Source organism: Dama dama, chromosome 27, assembly GCF_033118175.1.
Source record: "Dama dama isolate Ldn47 chromosome 27, ASM3311817v1, whole genome shotgun sequence".
NCBI lineage: Eukaryota > Metazoa > Chordata > Mammalia > Artiodactyla > Cervidae > Dama > Dama dama.
The window spans coordinates 22213090-22239205 of record NC_083707.1 but is presented as its reverse complement, the minus strand read 5'-3'; the positions used below and the strand labels follow the sequence as shown (position 1 = coordinate 22239205).

Genomic DNA, 26116 nt, shown 5'->3' with positions numbered 1-26116 from the left:
GGAGTGCGGGGGCCACACTGCCAGGGCATCAGGGTTGACATGAAAATCGCTGGAGTCAGGAAATTCCCGGGCCCTTCCATCATTTGGGAAGACATTTGACCTGAGAGGCCCGGGGTGGGGGGATCAGGTTCCCTTCATGTCAGGAGGAATTGAGGTTCCTGTGAGGAACTGGCCTGGCAGGGAGGCGTCCGGGTGCTCTTCTCTCTGGGCAGAGTCCGAATGTTTCTGTCTGACCCTTTCTAATAACTCGACTGGAGTTAAGCGCCCCTCGCCGCCTGTTCGCCTCGTTGTCACGTTCTCTCGTAACTGTTAACTTAGTTATCCCTGACAAGACTGAAGCCTGTATTTGGTGTGCCTATCAATTTGTTTGTAACTGAAGCTGAACCCCAAAGTACTGAGGGGGTTTTACTGTTCGTGGGTCAGTCCAGCCCAGTAGCTGTGTATTCCTCCTGCTTGGCTCACGTGATGGTTTACAATTAATCGTGCGTCTGGGGTGTGGTGATGGCGGGGCTCATGTCGTGGAACACAGTGGCCAGCGTGTGCGGATTCATTTGGCATCTTCACAGGCTGCCTGAGTTGCGGGGACCCCTTCATGCACACGTGCCCCAGCTTGCTAAGGGGAGCAAGCTGACCTTGCCCCCTTCCTATAGCCCTACTGTAAGCCCCACTTTCAAGGGACTAAAGGGTACAGAGTCATCATTTCTGTTTTAGTTGAAGGACTTGCACAAATCGCCCAGGTGTTAATTATGGAGGCAGGGTCATGACACCTGGCTTAGGAAGTCAGGCAGCCTTTCTGCTGGAAGGGAGGTGTCCTGTCTGACAGAGGATGCTTGAATCTCAGGGGCTGTGGCTGCTAATTACAACAGAAGGAATACAACTGAAGGTGAACTTCCACACATTTTGACAGTTGGTTTAAGTGGCTTTTCATTCTCTTCTGTGTTCTATTAATGTGTCATACTTGCTTGACAAAATGATCTTTGAGGAAAGGAAGCCCATATGTATTCCTTGGTGCCCAGCCCATGGGTAACATATAATTTTGTTAAAATTGAACCATGGAAATGGCAGTAGCTACTGATGCTCTGAATGTGAGGAGTGGAATCATGAGAACAAGCAGTTCTGCTAAGGTTTTGGGATTCTGTGGTTGGGAGGCTGGGGTGGCAGCGGGTGGGGGTGGCCCTGTTGTGATTTGGGGCTGCTGGGAGCATGAGGAGGCAGGTACCTGGTGGGTCAGGGTGAGCAGTGGGGCCAACCAGGTATTCACCCCAGCTGCTGGGAAATAAAATCAGGAGGCATAGGGTGGAGACGATTTGGAAAATAACCATGGTTGCCAGTAAGAATGGTGGCTCAGATGGTAAAGAATCTGCCTGCAATGCAGGAGACCTGGGTTTGATCCCTGGGTTGGGAAGATCCCCTGGAGAGGAAAATGGCAACCCACTCCAGTAATCCCATGGACAGAGGGACCTGGTTGGGGGTGGGGTGCTATAGTCCATGGTGTCACAAAGAATTGGACACGACTGAGCGACTAACACTTTTTCATATCTGCTGGCCCCCAGTGATCCACATCTGCTCCAGCTAAGGAGGAAAGCACAGGACTGGGGGAAGGGTGAGGACCGAAAGCCTAGGACAGGGTGGCTCAGCCTTTCGTCCACTGCTTGCTAGTGTCCCCTTGAGGTGCCTCAAGTTGACGACCTGGGAGGGCCAGAAGCAGCGTGTGCTGAAGCTGGTCTGGGTGGTTCGAGAGGGAATTTTGTTCAATGCAGCCATCATGCAAAATTAAATTATCCTGTATCAGTATTCAATGAATAAAAGCTATTAGTATATCAGAAGCAAAGGTAAAAATATTCAAATATATACACATAAGTATATACTATGTATAGGCATAACTGAATCCCTTTGCTTTACACCTGGAACTGATAATATTGTGAGCCAACTCTACCTTAAAAAAGTACTCAAAACATGTTACTTTCTAATTGTTTCATTGCATTGAGAGGTTACTTTCATCTCCTGAGTCTGTATGATAAAAATACTATATGCTGGTGAGCTGCAGTGTATCTCTTTTTAGCTCCACACTCAGTGACTTCACACTGGTAGCTTGAAACTGGCCATGGTGGGAATATTTGTACCACATATGCGTGCACGTCTTGCCTCTCTATACAACAGAGCAGTACTTCCTCTCTGACTCGGTTCTCCCTGTCTGGCTTTGAGTGTGGACCATAGCCTCCGAAAGCCTTCAACCCCCTTGAGGGGGAACCAGAAACTCTATCCAAAAGCTTCCTTCTTTGGACTCGACCATTTCCAAGGATGGAGGCAAAAGAAATGATCATAGCTTAAAGGGCTTTCAGTCTTCCCAGGTGGCTCAGTGGTAAAGAATCCATCTGCCAACGCAGGAGATGCAGGTTCACTCCCTGAGTCTGGAAGATCCTCTGGAGGAGGAAATGGCAACCCATTCCAGTCTTCTTGCCTGGAAAATCCCATGCACAGAGGAGCCTGGCAGGCTACAGTCCCTGGGGTCTCAAAGAGTCAGACATTCCTTAGCGACTGAGCATGCAAAGGGCTTTCAGTTTCCTTGTCTTCTAGTCTGTTGATGATATGTGGGATTAAAAATGAGCAGAAGTGTTGATACTGTCAACAGAATGGACCACAAAAGCTTTATTAGTTGGAAATGCCAGTAGGAATTAAAAGAAAGAATGAGCTGCAGTGATTACAGCTCCACGTCCACAAGGACCAGTGAACACGGTAACGGGTTCCTTGTCTAATTAACATTTCCACCTAAGAATGATAAAGTCTGATTTTAGTTTACAGGAGACTCGAACCCAGGAGACTCCTTCTGCAGGAAATCCTCTGCTTCCATAGGCAGGGAAGCCAGCTCCCTGGGTGTCCCCCCCAGAGCTTAAGCAAACCTCCCCTGAGTGTTCCCCCCAAACCCTGGGCGCACCTCCCCTGAGTGTTCCCCCCACCATCGCCCCCTGCAACCTGGGCACATCCCCTGAGTGTTCCCCCCACCATCCCCACCTCCGCACCCTGGGCGCACCTCCCCTGAGTGTTCCCCCCACCATTGCCCCCTGCAACCTGGGCGCACCTCCCCTGAGTGTTCCCCCCACCATTGCCCCCTGCAACCTGGGCGCACCTCCCCTGAGTGTTCCCCCCACCATCGCCCCCTGCAACCTGGGCGCACCTCCCCTGAGTGTTCCCCCCACCATCGCCCCCTGCAACCTGGGCACCTCCCCTGAATGTTCCCCCCACCATCCCCACCTCCACACCCTGGGCGCACCTCCCCTGAGTGTTCCCCTCACCATCCCCACATTCGCACCCTGGGCGCACCTCCCCTGAGTGTTCCCCTCACCATCCCCACGTTTGCACCCTGGGCGCACCTCCCCTGAGTGTTCCCCCCACCATCGCCCCCTGCAACCTGGGCACATCCCCTGAGTGTTCCCTCCACACCCTGGGTGCACCTCCCCTGAGTGTTCCCCCCACACCCTGGGTGCACCTCCCCTGAGTGTTCCCCCCACACCCTGGGTGCACCTCCCCTGAGTGTTCCCCCCACACCCTGGGTGCACCTCTGACACCAGAGTACAGTGAGTTTGACCCGTCGGGTCCCACCTTTCTCAGATCAGGTTGCCCATCTGTAAAGTGCCAGTCAAGAATGTTGACCCTCACCAGCATGCCTTTAATAGTTTGTTATTAGAGAAATAAAACAAGTGAATCAAATAGGATTAACCCCTTCAAATGATTTAACTATTTCTTACAAATAACAAAGAACAAATTCCTTTCATTCTGTGGAGGATAACCAGAAACGTGGAGCTGTGGGGGTCTCTGTAAGAATTAGCAGCTTGGTATAGATGCTGATTCTGGACAAGTTGACAGTCTTTATTTCTCTTGTTCAGGATAATAAAGCTTTTCCATCAAAGGAGACTAATTCCTTGTTTGAAATCTCACTTATAGCAGGAGGATTAGCAGGCCTTTACCTAGATGTTTTGAAGTAGCCACGTATTTGCCTCCACTTCTCTCTAGTCTCCTGGCATTTTGGAATAAGAGCTTTAACTCATCAAGTGGATGAATAATAGGAGCCACCCTTACAGCCTGAGAAATGAAGCATGAGGTTATATACTTGGACTTTCTCATAATGTTCATCTTTGGTTAAAATTACTTTCCTGCGTTTTTAAGTGTATGGATTATTCTAAATGTCATGTCATGCTGGCTAATTGAAACAGCCTCAGAGTCTTAATGACTTACTAGAGCAAAGGCTCATGTCTTGCACTTGTCACTGTCCAGGATGGGTCAGTGGGGGCTGGGCAGCAAAATGCTATCTTCCATGCAGTGATTCGGGGACCTAAGCTGCTTCTGTCTGGGGTCTGCTGGTTTCCAGACTTGGGAATCCTCTCTGGCTCCTCTATATTTGGCCACAGGCATGAGAAGAAAGGTGTACGGTTGGGTAGGAGTGTTTTGGCCAGGCCTGTTGGGATTCTTCCCTTTCACTGATATTCCAGTGGTCAGTACTCAGTTACCCAGCAACAGCACAACTATAAACCTGGGATATATGGTCTCTGTCCCCAGGAGGAAAAGGGAATGGAGTTGGCAAGCTTGCAGCATTACCTTGGCCAGACCAGAACACTCAGATCACCAAAGCTGCATTTTAAGAGTGTATTTTCAAGTCCTCAGAAGGTCTCTGGCCATAGAGCAGATGCAGAGCATAGTGGTCAAGAGCATGACCTAAGTTCAGATTCCCTGAATTCAAATCCCACCTCCATCACTTATCAGATATGACAAGTGTCCTAGTCTGTCTCGGTGACTCAGCTTTCTCATTGTGAAATGGGGATAACAAAGAAAATCACTAGAGTTTGTGTGAGAATGAGATGATGTAACATATGTAAAATGCTTAGAGTTATGAATGGATATAATTAACAACATCTAAGTGTTTGTTAATGGGCTTCCCAGGTGGCTCAGTAGTAAAGAATCTGCTTGCTAATGCAGGAGATGCAGGTTTGATTCTTGGGTCAGGGAAGATCCCCTGGAGAAGGAAATGGCAGTCCATTCCAGTATTCTTGCCTGGGAAATTGTGTAGACAGAAGGAGCCTGCGGACTGTAGTCCACGGGGTTGCAGAGAGTTGGACACAACTTGTCTTCTGAACAATGACAACAACAACAAGTATTTGTTAAATAAATTTTCTAAAAATGAGACTAGTAATAAAGAGACCTATTGTCCTTTTTGGTGAGTTGTCCGTTCCAGTGTTCTTGCCTGGAGAGTCCTGTGGACGGTGGAGCATGGTGGGCTGCTGTCTCTGGGGTCACACAGAGTCGGACACAACTGAAGCGACTTAGCAGCAGCAGCAGCAGTTGAAATATATTGCCATTCAGATGAAGAATGTTTCTTTTTGTTGTAAAAATGTTTATTGAGCAACTATTAATTATAATGGGCCAAACCTGACTATAGAATCTGAGCAAGTGGGTTTGTCACTGAGTCAAAGGAAACAGCATGTTTTCTCCACCAACTTTTCCTTTTAAACTCTGTGTCTATCAATCCATGGTCCCATCGGCATCTTAGTTTCCACTCTCCAAATCCATGGCTTCTTCTGGGTCCCTGAGAGTGAAAGGTGACATTGGCCCAGTGCCTCTCCTCCCCTGGCCACGTCTTATGGGTCCTGTCAAGGTCATTCACGTAGTGGGTATGATTTCTGTCTACCTGTTAGGCAGTTTGCTTCCAATCTGTTTATATGATATACAATATGTATATATGTGCTACCTCTTCCGTTAGGATCCAGATTTGGGGATAATGCATGATTTTATTTATTTATTTTTTAATTGATTTATTTTAAAATACTGATTGATCGATTTGGCTGTGCCGGGTCTTAGTTGTGACATGTGGGATCTTTAGTTGTGGCACATGGGATCTAGTTCCCTAACCAGGGATCAAACCCCGGCCCACTGCATTGGGAGCATGGAGTCTTAGCCTCTGGACCACCAGGGAAGTTCCAGGTAATGGTTGATTTTGGAAAACACAGGAGGGCAACAGGAAGTGATTTCTGGGTTCCAGCCCCCACCGCAGGAGCAGGCTGGCTTAACAGGCTCTTTCTCTTGCAGCTGGACGACTGTACCCTCCAGCTCTCCCACAATGGTACTTACCTGGACTTGGAGGCCACGCTGGCCGAGCAACGGGACGAGTTAGAAGGCTTCCAGGATGACGCTGGGTAAGACTGAATGCTGTCCCTGCCAGCTGGTCCCGACCCTCCACGAAGTGGGGCTTCACTGAGGCCTTCAAATATTTTGGAGAAATCACCATAGCTTTCACCTTGTCTCACTCACAGTCACACAAAAGGACTCACTCACCAGGAGTAACTGCAGACCCTTTGAATTTGAGTAGCTCTTCTTGCTAAGACTACTCAGGGGTTGGAGAATTTCTGGTGTAGTTTAATTAAGCATGTGATATTTACATTCAAAGTTTCTTTTTAAACCAAATGTAGTTAAATCAATATTTTACAGATTTTAGTGGACTGACAACTATTTTATACATTGTTTTTAATGGTAACTACTGGATATTTAGTTTTTTGGCAGATGCCCCTTTAGATCATTTTATACTGTATCATCTTTTGAACTCATTACAGTGGAAAAAATAATTATTAATTATGTTAGTTAATATCAAGTTACTTTTAGCCTGTATCTAGAATTGCTTAGTATTTCTGATTGCTGTGAGTTTGAATAAAGCAATTCATATAAAAAATCAGAAAAATGTACAGAAAGCAAAGCCACTGTAGGAATATACCCATACAATTAGCCATTCCTATATTTATTAGATTATTTTTTCAAGTGATTGTTTTCTTCTCTTCCAGATTTTCTTAACTTTTCGTATCAAAATAATTTTTAACTCCCAGAAGAGCCGAGAGTAAAGCATTGACATTTTCCAAATAACCCTTTACCCAGCTTCCCATGATGCTAACATATTACATAACCAGTGCAAATTTGCCCAAACCAAGACATTAATATTTGTAAAATACTATTATGTATTTATTCAGTTATTGAAATACACTTTGGATGGGGCCCCCTGCCTCCCTTTCTACTCCTCATTCATCCAGAACCAAGTCTGTCTCTGATTTTATCACCTTCCTCCTTACAAACCTTCAGGGGCTCCCTCTTTCTTTCCAAATAATGCCCAGCCATCTTTGTCTGCTATTCAGAGATCTCTTCAAAAATTCTTTTGAGGCTGCCTTTCCCGAGTTAAAAATATATTGCAGTCAAATGAATATTATCTGAGGCTCAAAAAATGAGGAAAAATGGGAACCTTCTTGGTGTTGCTTTCCTACCTGACACCAGAATATATTGATGACTTCCTGGGTTTCCTCTGCTTTAGTACCTATCACAAATTATGGTCCTTTCTCCATTAATGGTCCCCTTAATTATCCCTCTTCTCTGCTGCTAAAATTCTACTAGGTCAGAACTGGGCCTGCCTGAGTATCCAGCCTAGCATTTTCTCAACACATTAGAGGCACTAAGTGTACACTAGGAGCCAGGTGAACAGAGGAGCCCAGAATGGGTTCCTGAGTGTCATGCACTTGAGCACCAAGGTCAGGGTCCTTGGTAGGAACCCAGTCAAGTTCTCTGAGGATGCCCTTCCTGTCTCCTGAGTGCATTCAGAAGCCATGGAAGACCTGGGAAATGCCTTAGGCTGTGCACACATGAGGGGTATCTCTATTAAGTCACATCAAATTCTACTCATCATCATTTAAAAAAATTACATTGTTAAGACTGAAAGATTTAAGGAAATTCCTTTGCTATCATTTTTACCAAGTGTTTGACAATGACATCCTTTTATTTAAGATGTCAGCATTAGGTTGCATGACAGTCGAATGGGATGGCTTCATATTTCATTGATCAAATAGATCTCAGGAGTGTTATGAGTAGATCATTGCCAGTTTGAACAATGTCCCTAGAGGTATTATGCTTGAAGACCATGACCTGTCTGATACATTTTTTTTTTCTTGTCAAAACATGACTAGTTTGGAGATGACAACTTGGAAAAAAGTGTTAATATATTAGCTAACAGTATCAAGAGTTCAGAGTGGGGAAGAAAATAACCTTATGGAGCACCTTACATGCCAACCACTGTGATAGGTACCTTATTCATGGCATGTTTGTTTACTGGTTCATCTCCTTAATAGGCACAAACATGGGATTAGATTTTCTGATCTCCATGTTTCATTTGAAACAACTGAGGGTCAGGAGTTAAATTACATGTCCAGGGAGGCAGAGCTGGTAGAAGGTGGAGCAACGTTTGACCGTAGGTGTGACTGGTTCCAAGTCCGTGCTCCTCTGCCATCCCAGGATCTCCTGGGATGTACATTTCAGGTTCTCCTGAGGATGTACGCTGGCACCTGAGGGGATGTATGGTTGGTTCATGGAAGTGCTTCCTCAGTTCCAGGCTAATTTACTGTCTGTAGCTGGAGCAACAGCTACTGCAGAGGGGCTCCATCCCCTGGCCCTGAGGCTACAGCTCATACCGTAAACATGGTGTCCAGATGCCAGTTTCTTTGCAGCCATGCCCAGCAAGCCAGGGAGCCTGTGGCAAGCCCCCAGAGCAGATCCTGGGGCTAACCTCACTTGGTTCCCTTCTGAGCCGTCACCTGACCATGGCTCTGTCTGACAGGGGCAGCCTTGACCACATTTCTGCACCCTCATGGCATGGGGTGCTGGGGAAACAAGTTATGGAAGGATGTCGGGTAGCCGCACGTTTGACTGCTGGGCCCCAAACCCACCTCAGAATGGGGTTTCTATCTGAAATAGTCTTCATCTGTGGGATTCAGCCTTTGTCCTTTGGAACACATCCAGGATGACTTTCCTGTTTATCTGGAAGAGTGTGAAGAAGCCACCTCTCCTGGTCTCTGGTCGGCAGAGCCCCTGGGCCTGGTCTGGGCTGCAGAAGACAGGCCAGGATGGTGCTGTCCTGGCATTGCTGGGTCACTCTGGTGATCCCTGGGTCCTGAGCACTTCTGTGAGCACTGGTGGCCTGTGGTGAGTTACTGGGCGCTGGCTGGAAGCAGCCTGACGGTGGAGGCTTCCTGCACAGGAGGGAGATGTCTGGGTGCATCTGCAGGGAACGCTTGCACTGAGTGGCCCTCCTGGGTCTTTTTTTAGAGGTTTTGGCATTTGGCAGAGTCTGTGTGCCTGAGAGCTCATGCCTCCCTCAAACAGGAGTTAAAATATAATTTCCTCCTGGTTAAGAATTGCCCTTGTGAAGCGTGAAAAGGGCAAATGAGACCATTCTGTTTCTTGATTTTTTTTGTTGTTAAATTATAGGAAAATACCTGCTCACGCTGTGGCCACTTAATGAAGATGGGTGGCAGGGTGTGTGGAGATGGTGGTGGTGTCGGTTGAGTGTGTTCAGAGTCAGTTTTTCTTGCTGGAGGAGCTGGTTTCTTTGTTCTTGTCCATTACCCTGCTCTTTTCTGCCAGGACTAAAATTTAACTTACCCCTTGTTTATAATGATCACTCAGATTATATAGCTAGTTGGAGAAGAGGAGAAAGACCTTCAAAAGTACAAGGACAAAGCAATTATCATGCTAGCAGAGTAAAGCCAGGTCTGTTTATTGCCTTCCAAAGCCAGCGAAGTGAGCAGACACAGCAGGGGGCAGTGGAAACCGAAGCCCCTGGGTTATTATTCCCGACCCTGCCATTGTGCAAGATGGGGCAAGTCACTCTACCTCTGATGGGAGTTTATAATAAACTCAGGACAGTGTTACCCAGTCCCATTTCCCTCCTTGTATTAGCAGCGACCCCAACAGAGGGTCGCTGAGGAGAGCGTAAAGAGCAGCAGTGCGCAGTAGTTAGGGGCGTGAGTTTTGCAGCTAACCTCAGGGCTGTGTGACTATGGGAATGTTACTTTACCTCTCTGAACCTCGGTTTCCTTGTAAGTGGGGAAATCATAATATAACCATCACACTGCCTCCTTGGGTTGTTGTGAGGTAAAATATGATGATGTATCTAAAACATTAAGCTGGTTCCCAGCATGTAAGACAAACCCAAAGCTAGCAGCTTTAGCTATAATTACCGTCATAGTTTGAGATCATGCACTGATACGGCAGTCATTGGGTTTTAGGATGGGATGGGGTCTGTGCAGAGCACTCATGGGGAGAGCTCATTTTTTTAGTTAAGAAAACCGAGGCTGGAGCCTTTCACGTGGGGCAGAGGTGGCCCAGATTCTGCCTCCCCCAGCCCCCAGCCCTGGACCTTGTTGCTTAGTCCCACCCTCCCTGCCTCTGACAGGAAAGGCACATGGGGACTGTCACAAGGAAGTGGGGTTGGAGGTTAGTCCTGAAGGCCAGAGGGTGTGCTTTGCCAAGGTAGCAAGGGCCACAGGTCGGGGTGTGGTAGACCTGTGAGTGGCCCTGAGAAGCACCGGGCTTCAGGGACGCTGGGAGGACCTGCGTGGTTGTTGAGCACGTCCCCAGGTGCTCCTGACCGGGAGGAACCCTGGACACTCACCTGTGCTTCGGCTGGACTCCCCTCAGGCCTTTGCTAGAGGGTCGGCGCTGAGACAGCGCTTCTCTCTCTCTGTTTCCTCATCCTGACACCCCCACTCCTGTGCCCACCGCACTGTGGGGGTGGGAAGGTCAGATGAGATGAGACCCCGTGGAGTGGGGGTGGGGAGAGCACAGTGTGAGCCTCAGAAATGAAGGATGGGGGTGGGAAGGGCTGTGAGGAAGCCCATTCGCAGGGGCAGGTGGGCCCCCACCCCACCCCGCCAGCCCCCATGATTGGGGAGTGCAGAGGAGTTTGGGGAGAGCTCTGGTTTGATTCTTAGACACCCAGCTTCTCAGCCTGCAGCACGTGAGCCCAAAGATCCATGTGTAGGTAGCAGGGGTCCAGGAACCCCTGAGATTTCTTACAGTTTGTTTGGGTATGCAGGGTTTGGGGGTGGAGAGGGGTTTCATAGGATGCTCAAAGAATTCTTTACTTTCCAAAATGTCAAGTTGGAAGGAATAAGAAGCCGTTTTCCCTCCTTACTGTCTGATACAAAAGTTAACCTGTGACATCTCTGTCAAGGTTTCCTTGGCATCTGGACCTGGTAGAAAGGGAAATCACTAAAATACATTTTAAACCCAAATATGAAAACCTACTGAACTCAAAAAACCAAACCACAAACGAAAAACTTTAACAAAAGAGAGATTCTGGTTAAAGGTGTGGGTGGGACGCAGTAAAGGGTTTCCCCCGACTTTTCCTCTTAAGCCGGGAGTATAGGTATGTTGTTGTCTGAGGCTCTCTTGGCAAATCACCAAAGAATTAAGGATCTCCCATCTTCTCAGTGCAAGGCTCAGACTGCAGACCATCAGCCCTGCTCTGGTTACGGGTGGGTGGGTTCCATGCTGACCTGAGCAGGGCAGCCCAGAGGCCCCAGCACACCGGCTTTGGGTCAGTGCTAGACCAGAACCTCCAATCACCCTGGGAGAAAGTCACTTAGAAGTGCTTGGGCAAGACAAATGAGCTTCCATGCTGAGTAGACAGTGGAACTGGTGTGGCTCTAAGTTCCCTTGAATGCCAAATTGTATGATAGAACAAACATGGTGACAGGTAGGAGTCACGGAATCCAGGTGGGTGCTGGGCTTTCTGGTGTGGGTTGGACTCAGAAGAAAACTGACCTGCAAAGGGGGAGCCCTCCCAGAACCTCTCCAATAACAGAGCAGGGAGACTGCAGTCAGCGTGGCCCACTGTGAGGGGGGAAGGCAGTGAACCTAATGGGTCTGAACCTGGTGGCCAAGGAAGGCAGGTGGACTGGGGCCTGGGCCAGCAAAAGAATCTGTAGATATGATGCTAGTCGAGGGAGGGAAACAGGAGAAGAAAACGGATACCTGCCTTTAGGTGGATGGTATACAGATGGTGGACTACTTAGAGAATTAGGGTGGTTATGGGGGGCAATTTGGGGAGGGGGAGAAGAGGTTTATACATGTTAATCTGGGATTATGTCAAGCCACCCTTAAGTTGCAAGGTGGCCAGGTGAGAAATATTGGCCTGGGACTCAGGTGAGGAACATCAAGGCCCAGAGAGATTGGGGGTGATCTCTTGGAGTTGAAAACCAAAACCTTCTCTAAAAATTGAAGTCTATTAAAAAAATTAACATTTAATTACTTTTATTTTTGAGGGGAACAGCACCATGTGGCATGTGGAATCTTAGTTCCCCAGCTAGAGATCAAACCCGTGCCCTGTGCAGTGGAAGCACGGGGTCTTAACTGCTGGACCACTGGGAAGTCCCAAGTCTGTTTCTTAAAAAGTAGATAATTAAGCCATTTCATGGGTAATAAATTGATTACAAGATGCTCTTAGGAACCCAGGCTTCTTTTATCTTTCTGCTCTGCCATCCTGACGATATAGCTTTCATCTTTCATCATAGTTACAATATGGCTCTCCCACCAGCATCACATCAAGCCAGGAAGTTGTATGTTGAATAGGGTACAGTTTTCCATGATGTAAACAAGAGATTCCAAATTATGGCAGGTTGTGTATAAAGGTAAAAATTTCTTTCCTGTGTAAGAGTCCAACTATAGGTAGTCTTTCTTGGGACTGGTAGAGCAGCCATTCATCTTCAAAATGAGAATTCCATCTCTGTATCTAAAGTTGTTGCTTCAGCTTTTCCCTTTTCACCCTTATCCTAGCTTCCAGAAAGATGGAAATGGACAGAAGGAGTGCATGTCCATTCTGTGGGCACATAGCTTTCACTTTCATGGCATCGGCCAAAGCTTAGGTTCATGATCATGAATTGTGGGCTTCAGTCAATTCAGTTCAGCTCAGTCATGTCTGACTCTGTGACCATATGGACTGTAGCATGCCAGGCTTCCCTGTCCATCACTAACTCTCAGAGCTTACTCAAACTCATGTCCATCGAGTCAGTGATGCGATCCAACCATCTCATCCTCTGTCATCCCCTTCTCTTCCTGCCTTCAATCTTTCCCAGCATCAGGGTCTTTTCCAGTGAGTCAGTTCTTCACATCAGGTGGCCAAAGTATTGGAGTTTCAGCTTCAGCATCAGTCCTTCCAATGAATATTCAGGACTGATCTCCTTTAGGATGGACTGGTTGGATCTCCTTTCAGTCCAAGAGACTCTCAAGTCTTCTCCAACACCACAGTTCAAAAGCATCTTCGGCACTCAGCTTTCTTCATGGTCCAACTCTCACATCCATACATGACTACTGGAAAAACCATAGCTTTGACTAGATGAACCTTTGTTGGCAAAGTAATGTCTCTGCTTTTTAATATGCTGCCTAGGTTGGTCATAGCTTTTCTTCCAGGGAGCAAGCGTCTTTTAATTTCATGACTGCAGTCACCATCTGCAGTGATTTTGGAGCCCAAAACATGATTTTCTTTTTTTGAATGCTGAGTTTTAAGCTAGCTTTTTCACTCTCCTCTTTCACTTTCATCAAGAGGCTTGTTAGTTCCTCTTCACTTTCTGCCATAAGGGGTATCATTCTACATATTTGAGGTTATTGATATTTCTCCTGGCAATCTTGATTCCAGCTTGAGCTTCATCCAGCCTGGCATTTCACATAATGTACTCTGCAAATAAGTTAAATAAGCAGGGTGACAGTATACAGCCTTGATGTACTCCTTTTCCTATTTGGAACCAGTCTGTTGTTCCATGTCCAGTTCTAACTATTGCTTTTTGACCTGCATACAGATGTCTCAGGAGGCAGGTCAGGTGGTCTGGTATTCCCATCTCTTGAAGAATTTTCCACAGTTTGTTGTGATCCACATAGTCAAAGGCTTTGGCATAGTCAATAAGGCAGAAGTTGATGTTTTTCTGGAATTCTCTTGCTTTTACAGTGATCCAACAGATGTTCGCAATTTGATCTCTGATTCCTGTACCTTTTCTAAATCCAGCTTGAACATCTGGACGTTCACAGTTCATGTACTGTTGAGGCCTGCCTTGGAGAATTTTGAACATTTCTTGGAGAAGGAAATGGCAACCCACTCCAGTACTCTTGCCTGGAAAACCCCATGGATGGAGACGCCTGGTGGGCTACAGTCCATGGAGTCGCAAAGAGTCGGACACAACTGAGCGACTTCACTTTCTTCTTTCTTTGCTAGCATGTGAGATGAGTACAATTGTGCGGTAGTTTGAGCATAGTTTGGCATTGCCTTTCTTTGGGATTGGAATGAAAACTGGCCTTTTCCAGTCCTGTGGCCACTGCTGAGTTTTCCAAATTTGCTGGCAAATTAGATGTTACCAAAGCATAATATCATCCTATGTTGCAGACAAGGAAGCTGAGCCTCATAAAGGCTAAGTAGCTTGTCCAGGATCACACAGCTGGCTTCAGAGTTTATTCTTTTCACCTCTGCTATCTCCTAGGGGAGACCAGAATGTATCTGGAGATGAATGCAGTGACAACCAGCTCTCTTGGACTTTGAGCCTCCGAGCAAATTAATCTTCCCTAGTACTACTCTTTATAACTCACTGATGACTGTGTTAAACCCTTCTTCATCCCCCAGACTGAGCCCTGGCTGAGTCTCAGAGGTTCAGAAGCTTCCTAAGAGGAAGCTTATCGTGGGGCAACTGCTGGGGGACCCTTGTCTCTGCTTCTGCTGCATTGTCCAACGTGTGTTTTCTACTCTTGACTGAAATCATAACTTAGTTCAGTGGAGGAATAGCTGGAAGCATTGACTCTGTTGTTGACCACAAGAAAAAGTCTTCATGCCTTTGGCTCCATGCCACTCAAGAAAATAATGTAAGCACTTGTTCTTACATTGCAAAGACTTTATAAGTTTTCTTACAAAAGTATTTTCTTGAGAGACAGGTATAGGACCGAAACACACAGGTTTCTGCAAGACTTATTTGGTTAAACCAGATCTTCTTCCCAAGGCCATAGACATTATTGCAGAAGCTCATGTATTCTGAGAAAGCAGGACATTTGGGGAAGTTCCTTCAGCGATAGTGCCATCACGACCCTGGCATGTGTGCCTTGGCTGAGGTCTCCTCCAACTGAATGTCTGTTTTAGTTCTCTCATCACTTGGGTGGCATTGGCCTTGGGTGTGGGCAGCTGATTGGCGTGGCTTCTCCCTGAGGCCTGTGATGTTTCTCTGGCAGTAGCTGTGCTGATAGGAATGGAATCTGAATCTCCCTGGGGAGCTTTAGGTCAAGTTAAACTGCCTCTGCCTCTTGGTCACCAGATCCTCATAATTGATGCACTCCCATTTCACTCTCCTGCAAACAGGCAAACTTGGAAGGAGAGGTAGCTACAATACTGATCCAATTAGCCTGTATCAGTGAGAAAAAGACCATTAAAGTGTATATGATGAACAGGCATTGACAGACTCTCACTGAGTTTAGGTTTTGGAACATGGAAGCTTCATGAAGGCAGATATCAGAGTTTGTATTAATTAGGGTTTTCCAGAGAAACAGAACTAGTAAGATATGCCAATCCATCTAGTCTAATCTAGCTAGTCTGTCTAGAGAGATTTATTTCAAGTAATTGGCTCACACCATTTTGATGACTGGCAAGTTGAAATTTGTAGAGTGGGCCAGCAGGCTGGAAATTCAGGTAAGAATTGAGGTTGCAATCTTGAGTCCAGAATATGCATGGCGGGCTCATGGGCAGGATTTATATGTTGCTGTCTTGAGACAGACAGTCCTTTGTGGATCTGGTACAGAGTCCAGCACACACTAGTCACGAGTGAACATGTGTGGAGTAAGGGAATGGATGAGGGCACACCCAACTGGGAGGCAGCATCAGGGAGGTGGGAGGTGTACAGACTCTGGGGTCAGGCTGCCTGGGTTGCGTTCGAGCTCTGTCACGTTCTATGTGACATCAGCTATGTTGCATAACTCTTCTGGGCAACAATTTCCTGACTTTCAAAATGGCAATCATATTACCTACTTCATAGGAGTTTTCTGAAGACTAAATCTGTATAAAGTAGTTGGAACCTCATCTGGCACTTGATGAGCATTCCATAAATGTTAACAACTATTATGATGATTATTTGTTGAACCCAGACTGACATAGTATCCCACTGGGGAGAGGGAAAAGCATACCCATGATTATTTAATTTTCCTCTGAAAATTTTAGCTGCAAAATAAAAGACAAGGGCATATTTACTAGAACAATGGGGATAAACTGATTATTTTTAAATGGATGAAATGATTATTTCTCTAAAAGAAGCTAAATGAATCAGCCAAAAGATTTTTAGAGTCAATAATAGCAGCAAGATGGCATATGTAAAAGAAATGCATAACAATCAGCATTACCCAATTACAAAATACAGTGGTGGAAGGAGGGAATCTACCAAATGTAAGAGACCTTTTGATGGATGTTGTCTATACATTGATATTTGATGTAGATAAAGAAAACATGGACATCTTATAATTCTTGAATTCTTAGGATTAACCTTATTTGGTCCTGTTTTATTATATTCATGTATTTTATATTTTGGTTTGCCAGTTTTTTTAAAAAAGATATTTCCATCTTAATTTTTTGTGTCCTTTTCTGTTAGATTTTAATATTGAGGTTAAACCAGTTCTTTAGAAAACCTGGGACACTTTTTATCCTTAGTAAACGCTGGGGAAGGTTCTGAGTGGGGCACTTGTGCAGCAGAGGGCAGGATGATGCGAATGACGTGGAGTCAGGCTCTCTGCTGTCAGCCCAGATCTGTTTCCATCAGTCACATGACTTTATGCAGGTTATGTTATTACTACTAACTTTTTATGTAATTACTACTAATAATTTTTTATGTAATTATTACTAATAATTACTACTAAGTTTTGCTCCTCTGTCTGCAAAATGGGCACAGCGGTGGTACTCACTCCAAAGGTGGGAGAAAGTCGGGGTGGGGGGAGATGAAGGACAATGGTTGTGGACCTGGGTGCACTCACCACCCCCTGGCCTCTGCCTTGGCAGCCCCTCTCCTTTGCCATGGGATCTCCTGGGATCTGGCCCCTCATCCCCCGTTGAGGGCCTTTAGTCTCAAATTCCACTCAGATTTTTTCCATCATTGGATTCTGTGCAAAGGGGCAGACAGGGGAGGGGGTGGCAGTATTGAGACAGAGGATTTATAAGTGATAAAGACAAGTTAAAAATATGTGGGCCTTTTTTATTCTATGCTCTCTTAAATTCCCCTCGGGTTTAACTTTACCAATCTAATTGCCTGTTTTCTCAATATACGAGCACAGAAAAGATGGCACCTCCATAATGGTGGGCTAGTGGCTTCCTCAGAAAGACTGTCCTAGTTCTTATACAGGTGCCTGGATCCCTTGTGACCATGGGAATGGAGAATTCTGTGGGAAAACTGAAACACCTCCTCCAAGTGAACCTTTGCAGTTGTCTGAAGATAAAAGTATGGGCTCTCAATGGGCCCTTCTGAACTTCTCCAGAACTCCTGAGGAATTCTGAACTGTTTTCTCCTGCCGTCCTGTGCTTCCTCCTCTCTGGGCATCTCAAGCATGTATTTTGTCTATCGCTCATTTATTTTTGACTTATAACTGCTGGTAACATGAGTTACAAAAAATCTTGCAGGTTAGAGAACTTTGGGTTTGCCATTTCCAATAGTTAGGGTCTGGCCTCTTTCAGGGGCTCACTGGTTGCTGCTCCCAGCTCTGCCCCATCTCAGCTCTGGGGAGACTGCGTGACTGGTGACTGCTGTTCCCACCCCACCTGTCCTGGTAGTTCACACAAAAGGCTGTTCAGCAACTCAGTTCAACGCACTTAATGGGATATTCCTCCCTAGTATGGTCGACCATAGGAGTGGAAGGAGTGTCATCACTAGGAATGTCTAGAGAAATTTAAATAAAATAAGATGGGAAAGGAATATGTTCCAAATGAAGGGTCAAGATAAACTCCCAGAAGAATAATTAAATGAAATGGAAATAAGCAATGTACAAGAGAAAAGAGTTCAGGGTAATGGTTGTAAAGGTGATTCAAGAACTCAGGGAACCAATGGATGCACAGAGCGAGATGTTACAAGAAGTTTTTAACAGAGAGTTAGAAAATATAAAGAACAACCAAGTAGAGTTGAAGAATACAATAATTTTAGTAAAAAAAAAAAAAGAACTAGAAGGAATAAATAGCAGAATAAGTGAAGCAGAAGAATGAATTGGTGAGCTGGAAGACAGAATGGTGGAAATCACTGCCAGAGAACAGAATAATGGATAAAAAGAAATGAAGACAGTCTCAGAGACCTCTGGGAAAATAACAGATGCACCAACATTTGCATTATAGGGGTCTCAGAAGGAGAAGAGAAAGGGCCTGAGAAAATATTTGATTAGATAATAGCTGACATCAGAAGGGAAACAGTCACCCAAGTCCAGAAAGCACAGAGTCCCAGGCAGGATAAACCCAAGGAGGAAGATGCTGAGACACAGAGTAATCAAGTGGACAAAAGTTAAAGACAAGGAAAACTATTAAAAGCAATAAGTAACATCCATGGCAGTCTCCATATGGCTGTCAGCTAACTTTTCAGCAGAAACTCTGTAATCCAGAAGGGAGTGGCATGATGAGAAGGAAAAACCTACAAACAAGAATACTCTACCTAGCAAGGCTCTTTTCAGATTTGACGGAGAAATCAAAAGCTTTACTGACAAGCAAAAGCTCAAAGAACTCAACATCACCAAACCAGCTTTAAAACAAATGCAAATTGAGACAGTAGCATTGAAACATGTACTTTACCATATATAAAATAGATAGCCAGTGGGAATTTGTTGTATGATTCATGGAGCTCAAATGTGATGCTCTGTGATAACCTGGAGCAGTGGAATGGGGTAGGAGGTGGGAGGAGGTTCAAGAGGGTGGGGACATAAGTATGCATGCGTGCGTGCTAAGTCACTTCAGTCGTGTCTGACTCTTTGTGACCCTATGGACTATAGCCCGCCAGCTTCCTCTGTCCTCTTTCTAACTCAGGGATCGAACTCACATCTCCTGTGGCTCCTGCATTGCAGACAGTTTCTTTACCACTGAGCCACCTGGGAAGCCTGGACATATGTATACCTATGGCTGATTCATGTTGATGTATGACAGAAACCAACACAATATTGTGAAATAATTTCCCTCCAATTAAAAATAAATCATAAAAACAAATGCTAAAGGAAGTTCTCTAGGTGGAAAAGAAAAAGCTATAACTAGAAACAAAATTACAAAATGGGAAAGCATACCTGTAAAGGACTGTTAAGAGAGAAAAGGATTTTTTTGTGCATGAAGAAGATAGTTTTGAAGAAGTCTGTGTTTATAGGAATCTCAAACTTGTCTTTGATGATGGGTCAAGTGTGTATTTGTAAACTCAAGACTGGTACCTTGCACATAGCAGAAGTGAAAAGGAGGGACTTGTGGGCATTTGAAGGGACTGTGAATGCAGACTCTGCCTACGAGGAGCTGCCGGATAGTGGCTGCTCCATATTTTTGTAGGACCATGTGAGTGGTTTTCTTTTCTCCTTTAAAAGAATTTTAAAAAGTTTTTTTTTTTGAAACCATGCTTTCCCCTCTTATCTGGTCTCAAGAATAAAACATATGATCTGGTACTATAATTCCTGTGACTTCATATTTATAATATCATGTGCCCTGGCGAGATTCATGTCCCCTTGTCTTCCAGCGCAACCACAAAGCCAGGAAACGGGAAAGCCCTGTGAGACTCTGTTATACACGGAGCCCTGAGGGGGAGGGGAGAGCGTGGCCTGCAGAGTGATGGGGAGGGAACTCAGCTACAGAGACACCAAACTGATTACCCGCTCCTGTGATGGTTCCTGGCTCTGTTTAACCTGGCTTCCCTCTTTTTTCCCAAAGCTCAAAGTGTTTTCTACACCAGGAAGACAGAACTCATGTGCTCCCCATATATCTTCTCTTATGTGCTCTGGGCTTTGGTTTTCCTCTGTAAGAGTGGGCTGAGCCTTTGTGGGAGGAGAACGGGGGTTGGGGGCATCCTATATCTTCCTCTATAAGAAATGAAGTGAAAAGGAAGCAAAGGTGAGACAAGGTGCGGTGTAAATTGGCATCCTAATGACAAGTAGCCTACATGCTGCCTTTACTGGACCCCATCTTCCTGTTGGAGCAATAGAGAAAAGCGGTGTCTTGAATTGTCACACAGCAAAACAGTTCTTTCTGATTGCCCCACTAAGTGTGTCCTTCTGTATATCTGAAAACATGTAAAAGTAGCCATGGGAATGATCAAGCAGATTTGTGCTGTTATATTCCAGGGATTTCACTTGATGGGCACAGATTTTAAAATCTTCCCAACATGGTCAGGCATGAGTACATGTGACTCTGTGGAGCAGACCAGGTTTGGCAATGAAATGCCTGTGCCAGTCTAATAGAGTCAAACTTCATTGTTTTATTTTCTGTAAAGTCCTGTGACATCACAGTATTTCAGGATAGATAGTTATTCAGTGTGGGTTTCTGCTTATCTGGGGCCTCCCCAGGTGGGCGTGTCCACACCATCAGGTTGATTGACAGCAGGTAGGGTCACCTTGCCAACCCCTCTGACGCCAATGAATGTTTTGTCTCCTGTCTCCATTAGGCGGGGCAAGAAGCATAGCATCATCCTAAGGACACAGCTGTCTGTGAGGGTCCATGCCTGCATCGGTGAGTGACATCTGCAGAAGAGGGTGCTTGCCATCTGCCCTTGGAGATTACACTTGTGATGATTGATGCCACTTCTGGGAATAAAATGCAGTATTCACTCTTATGCTATCTGTGCTTGGGTTAGTCCCTAGCACAGATGGTTAGAGTTTTTAGGGAAGCAGTTTCTGGCAGTTGTTTTTGTAAGCTACCTCTTTCATTCTGGCTTTCTTTGCTGTTTGGCTGGTGAGTAGAGCTGGAGGTAAGATGGATTGCTGATGAGATTCTTTCTGGCGATGTGGGCAGAAATGAGGTTCTTCATGGGGCTGTGCCAGGGTGAACCTCTAGCCAGATGAAGTGACCTTCATGTGCCTCCTAGTGACTCTCTGCAGCCCCCTGGCCTGTGGTCTCAGGCGATTGAAAGGGAAATCAGGTCAGTACAGGACGGACCACACGTGGATGCATAGCAGTCGATGTTGAGCAGATTATTTGTGGTTCAAATGGCCTGCCTGTGGTCACATAAGAAACCTCACCGGCGCCCATTCCTGCAGCCATTGATTTTCCCGGACCCACTGGTTTCTCCACTGTATGCGTGGGCTGGATGGCAATGAGAGCAATAATTTATGTTAAGCAGACAGACTCCATGGGAAGGTTTCCTCCTGGCCTTGGGCCAAGTTGAGGCAAGTATGTAACATAAAAAGAAAAAGAAAGGACCTAAATTTCGCCTTATGCATAGAAGTTTTCTACATCTGAGTCATTTTACATTTATTTAATATGTGTCATGTCTTAATTCAGGCCTCTAATTAGGAGTGCATCGGTCATCCTGCTGAGGCCCAGTCTACATCTGGAGTGTGGTGTGCATGGGTGCAGTGGAAGGAACCATTTCCAGTCCCGCCTCCTCCTCCCTGCTTTCCTGTTGGAGACCCAGGGATGGGGTGAGGGAGCAGCTGACGTGGAGGGGAATCTCTGTAATTCTGTTTCATTTGGGGATAAGTGGGTGAGGCTATGAGTGTCTTGAGGAACAACCTTTGTCTGACCCTGTGGCTGATGAGTAATTGTGCAGCAGACACAAAAACCTCAGGAGCTGGAGGGTCCGTGTGTCGGGAGGGTGCATGATCTTGTTGGAAATGAAGTGAGAGAAATCTGTGGGATCTTCAGCACTGACCCTGCTTTTCAACTGCCTGTAGCACTGAGTGACCTTAAAATATGCACAGGCACTTGGTTGTATTTAATCATTTACTTCCTTGATTACCTGCTTTATAGTTTTTCCAATTATTTTATGTGTGTAAATCATGCCTACCTGTAGAAAAGTCTTGTGATCTATGACTTTGGATAAACTCCCTTCTGACCCTTGTCCTGAATCTAGAACAAAGCCAGGTGCATACAGTGGGCTGAATACAACAAATACTGGATACTGGTTGAAATATAGAAGATATCCAGTCAAATTTGGGACATGAGTGTGAATTGGTATTTCCTAGGAAGAGTAAGGCACTGGAAAGCAGATTTACATTAAAACAGGCTAGATCAAAGTCCTAATGGGCTAACTTGTTTTAAAGAAAATTCACTTATTTGCAGTATACACTTAAAATGTTTCAAATACAGGATTTTTCTAGCTAGCTGGCTTCCATGTTACTGACTCACTGCATTAACTGATATATTGTTCCATAGTCCCAGGTGATACATGTAAGCACACATCTCATCCCCATGGCAACTGAACCCCAGCAGCCAGTCCAGCCTAGCCTGCTATCTCCCCAGACCTGTCTACCCAGGTCTTCCTGCTCAAAGGGTAGAACTCAGTGTTGACAGGATCAGTGTGTTTGTTCCCAAACCTGTTTATGCCAATTGTACTTGCTATTAGAATTATGTAATTAAATGGGATGTGAACACTTTATAAACTGATTAAGTATGAGCATACAAAGTCACTGCTTTGAGTATGTTGAAAAAGATTCAAAATTCCTTACTATAAAAGCATTTCTAGTCAATGTGAGTGGGTTGTGAGAACCATAAAAGGTGTAGTGTTATAAAAATCCAGAAGGATTCTGGTCTTTGTAAGTATCTTCAGTACTTGCTCCACTTCAAAGACACCAAGATTGGGCATCAGAGACTGTATTATGTGAGTGGCTCATGAAAGAAAGTCCATGGGGAGTCCCACTAGACCTTTATTCAAAGAAAGATCATGGCCCTAAATGATGGGCAGGTGCATCTCCTGAGCAGTGTGCCTGGCAACCAACTGTGTCTCATCCCAGAGAAACTGACAGTCAGTCACCATGGCTGCAAGTCTTAAGGTGCACATGTGTCATTTTTAAAAGACTTTCTGCTTTAATCGCTTTTCACCATTAATTACCTCAGGCCTGAGTATATTAAATGAGAAAATTTGACTGTGTGAGTTAATGTCAATACCCAAGAAGGCAAAGTTTCTTCTTTGTTTTAAAAAACCCTCTTTGTCCTTCTGTTTCCTATTATTGACAAGGTGTGAAATAGATTTAATAGCGCAATACTAAGTGTTATCCTTTGGTTTATGTTTATACAAAGGAATGAATGCATCCTATGTGTGGTGTACCAACTGCCATTGTGACATAGTTTTTCCCTTCCCAAATGGAAATATTAGGTGAGATTTCTTTGGGATTAAAAAAAAAGCAACAACAACCAAACCTGGAACAATCGTCAGTTGAAATGGCAAAGGGAAACTTGACAGAGGGAAAAAACCTTTTTCACATCAGTTAGTTGAATCCCTGTTCTTTTTCAAGATCACTTCCCCTCTTCCCCATATAAGAAATGGTTGAATGATTACAGGCATGGGACAGTGACTGCTGTCAGCCTAGCACCATATGCAGCTCCCCCAAAAACTTTCCTTCCCACTGCACGATTGGACTGGAAGGATCCAGGATCCCTGTAGGCTAATGGGCTTAAAATGCCGTCAAGTGAATTTCTCTAAAGTTGTGTTTTCTTCACCCTAATTCTCTCCTCCTTCACCTCTGTTTTTGCTAAGTATAGGAATGTTTAGAATCCAGGACTGCTTGTTGATGAATTGGAGGGAACATGCCTTTGGAATTCTCCAGTGTTAACATTGGAACTCTGTACCCGTTGGGATGAGAGTGGAGTGGAGCCTTCATGATTAGCGACCGAGCAAACCTCATGAGAAATGAAAGCCACGGGGCGCTGCTGTGATGGTCCCAGCCAGAAGCTGAGTCAGGGGTCTTTGCTGATAGCACAGCAGGAAGCTGGAGTGAGTTTTTGGTACATAGAGAGGCCCCATGCTCTTTGTACCTCTGGACTCCTCTCCACTGTATTACTTTGCACATTTTTAGTATGACCGCTTGATGTAACATAAAGTAGCAAACACCGTATGCCTTTGCCCTCTCCTTCTTCTAGTTTCAATCCCTCAAAAAGACAGTGGTCAAATTGTGGAGATGAAGTTAACAGATACAAAGTTAAAAAAAAAAATCTATGACAGGCATGTGAGGTCTGCATTTAATGAGGCTAGCTAGAGAAAAAAACTTTTCTGGTCCCAGCAAGTGATCCTGTTGCCAGAAGTCAGAAAAATGTTCAGCGGGCCAATTAGCCCTGATGACTAAATCTCATCATGAAGAGAAAAGGAGTGGAAGAATTGTGGGGCAAGGAATGGAATTGAGACTTAAAAAAAGTAAGGTTTGAAGTCATTAGGATCCTAAAGTTAATATCTGCAAGTCTTCTACGGGCTGTCTTTGAAGGCATTGTGTTTGACTTCAAACCTCTGTGCTTCAGTTTTCTGAAGCAAACCCTGTCTTCTCATCTAGCAAGTAAACCCTGTTGATTGAGTCTCTGGGAGCCATAGGGCTGACACTTTCAAGTATGCAGCATAGAGTTAAACAAAAGGATAAAAAATTGGCTGAAGATTCCAAAGTGCCATTTATGCTAGTAGTCAGGAGGAACAACCCATATGAGGGGTCTTTAAACCTTTTAGAGTGTGTTTCACCAAACCTCTGAGATGACAAAAGCTGCCTGTGAGAGAGATGTGAGGTTGACAGAAGCTGGCAAGGTGGCAGAAGTGATCAAGCTCTCCATGAGCTTAGTTTCATCTCTCATTAAAGGTCAAATCACAAGGATAAAGCCAGTTTATTTATTTGTTTATTTTGGCTGTACCGGGTATTCACTGTTGCATGGGCTTTTTCTCTAGTTGTGAGCGGTGGCTTCTCTTGTTGCAGAGCATGGGCTCTGCAGCACAGACTCAGTAGTTTCGGAGCAAAGGCTTAGTTACTCCCTGGCCTGTTGGGGTCTTCCTGGACCAGGGATCAAACCTGTGTCTCCTGCATTGGCAGGTGAATTATTTACCACTGAGCTACCAGGGAAACCCACAAGGATACAAAAACGACATAGGGAAAGGCTGTTTCATCCACTGATGCAGAAGAGTAGTTTTTCAGCAACTGAAACATCAGCAGAAGAAAGCACCAGAATATTTGTAGAGCGTTTTCCTCTTCCGAGCTCTGCAGTGCAACTGTGTGCTTTGCCTTACTCTGTTACAGCAGAGAGCTAAGTGATAGTGGAGCGTTTCTTCAAGAAGAACCTTCTAGAGCAAAAGTGACTGCAGCGATTCAGCTCACGTGCCAACAGATGGAGAAGCAGTGGCTCCCTGGGGCACGGTATTGAGAAGGATCCCGAGGCTGGGTGCAGTCTTCTTGGGAGGGATCCTGTCTCAGTGCTGGCTTTCACTGGTGGTGATGGAGGTGGTGTGTGAGTGTGTGGTGTGGGGCTCTTGGTGAGGTATGGACTTGGTCCAGTGTCTGAACCCCCTCTGGTTACAGGGTAGAGAGCCGAGCCCTGGGCTTCCTCTGCAGAGAGTGGGGATGGAGCTGTGACCCACGAGCGCTGCCAGCACCAACTCCTCCCTTTCTCAGGTTCTTTCTTCTTACACCTGTTAGTGTGAGCAAGAGGGCTTGGCTTCGAAATCCTGACTCTCCCTTTGCAGAAGGAGACTTCCAGTGACTGTTTTTTGTTTTAGATTTCCTCCCTTTTATAATAAGTCTGTGACCCATTTTCGCCCAGAGTTCTGCTCTCTAGGTAAAGACAAGCTCTCTGGATTAACCAGATTAAACACTTCTTATCATCTGTTTCCTATTAATCTGTCTCAGCTCCCAGATGACAGATCTCACGAAATGTCCATGTGCCTAGAAGGACATTGGATCTGGGCTGGGGAAGATCGACTTGTTGGCTCTCTTCACTCTCTCTGGGGGCTGCCTGCCTCTAAGATGCCTTATGGTCAAACAGTGATCGACAGATATGCCCCCCACCACCACTCAAAAATAAAAAGGAAGAAGGGATATGTGAAGGAGGTGAAACATACCACGAGGTTGTTAAACAACACATCTGTCATAAGAGGAGATAGATCACAAAGGATTTGTTGCCCAAAATTGAAACAACAACTGGAGATTAAAGAATTGTTCTACCACCTTCAGACACACGAGTAAACATAAATGTGGGGGTGAATAAAGAAAAGGAGACACAAACCTATGAGAGAACACAAGAACCTTCCAGATGCAGCTGGATACTCAGGTCAGCTACGGAAATTAAGAGGCATCCAGAAAGGAAATATGGATGTGGGCAAATGTGAATTTAAGCCCAGGCAAG

General features: G+C 45.4%; 1 protein-coding gene across 2 annotated transcripts in view; it reads left to right on the top strand.

The window, feature by feature from the left end:
- FHOD3 (formin homology 2 domain containing 3) overlaps window positions 1-26116 on the top strand; it is a 518587-nt gene that overhangs the window by 55982 nt on the left and 436489 nt on the right. For both annotated transcript variants that reach the window (XM_061130778.1, XM_061130777.1), the window contains exons 2-3: window positions 6079-6185; window positions 20472-20536. In XM_061130778.1, coding sequence (XP_060986761.1) covers window positions 6079-6185; window positions 20472-20536 — 172 coding nt within the window. The remainder of the gene's footprint in view (window positions 1-6078; window positions 6186-20471; window positions 20537-26116) is intronic.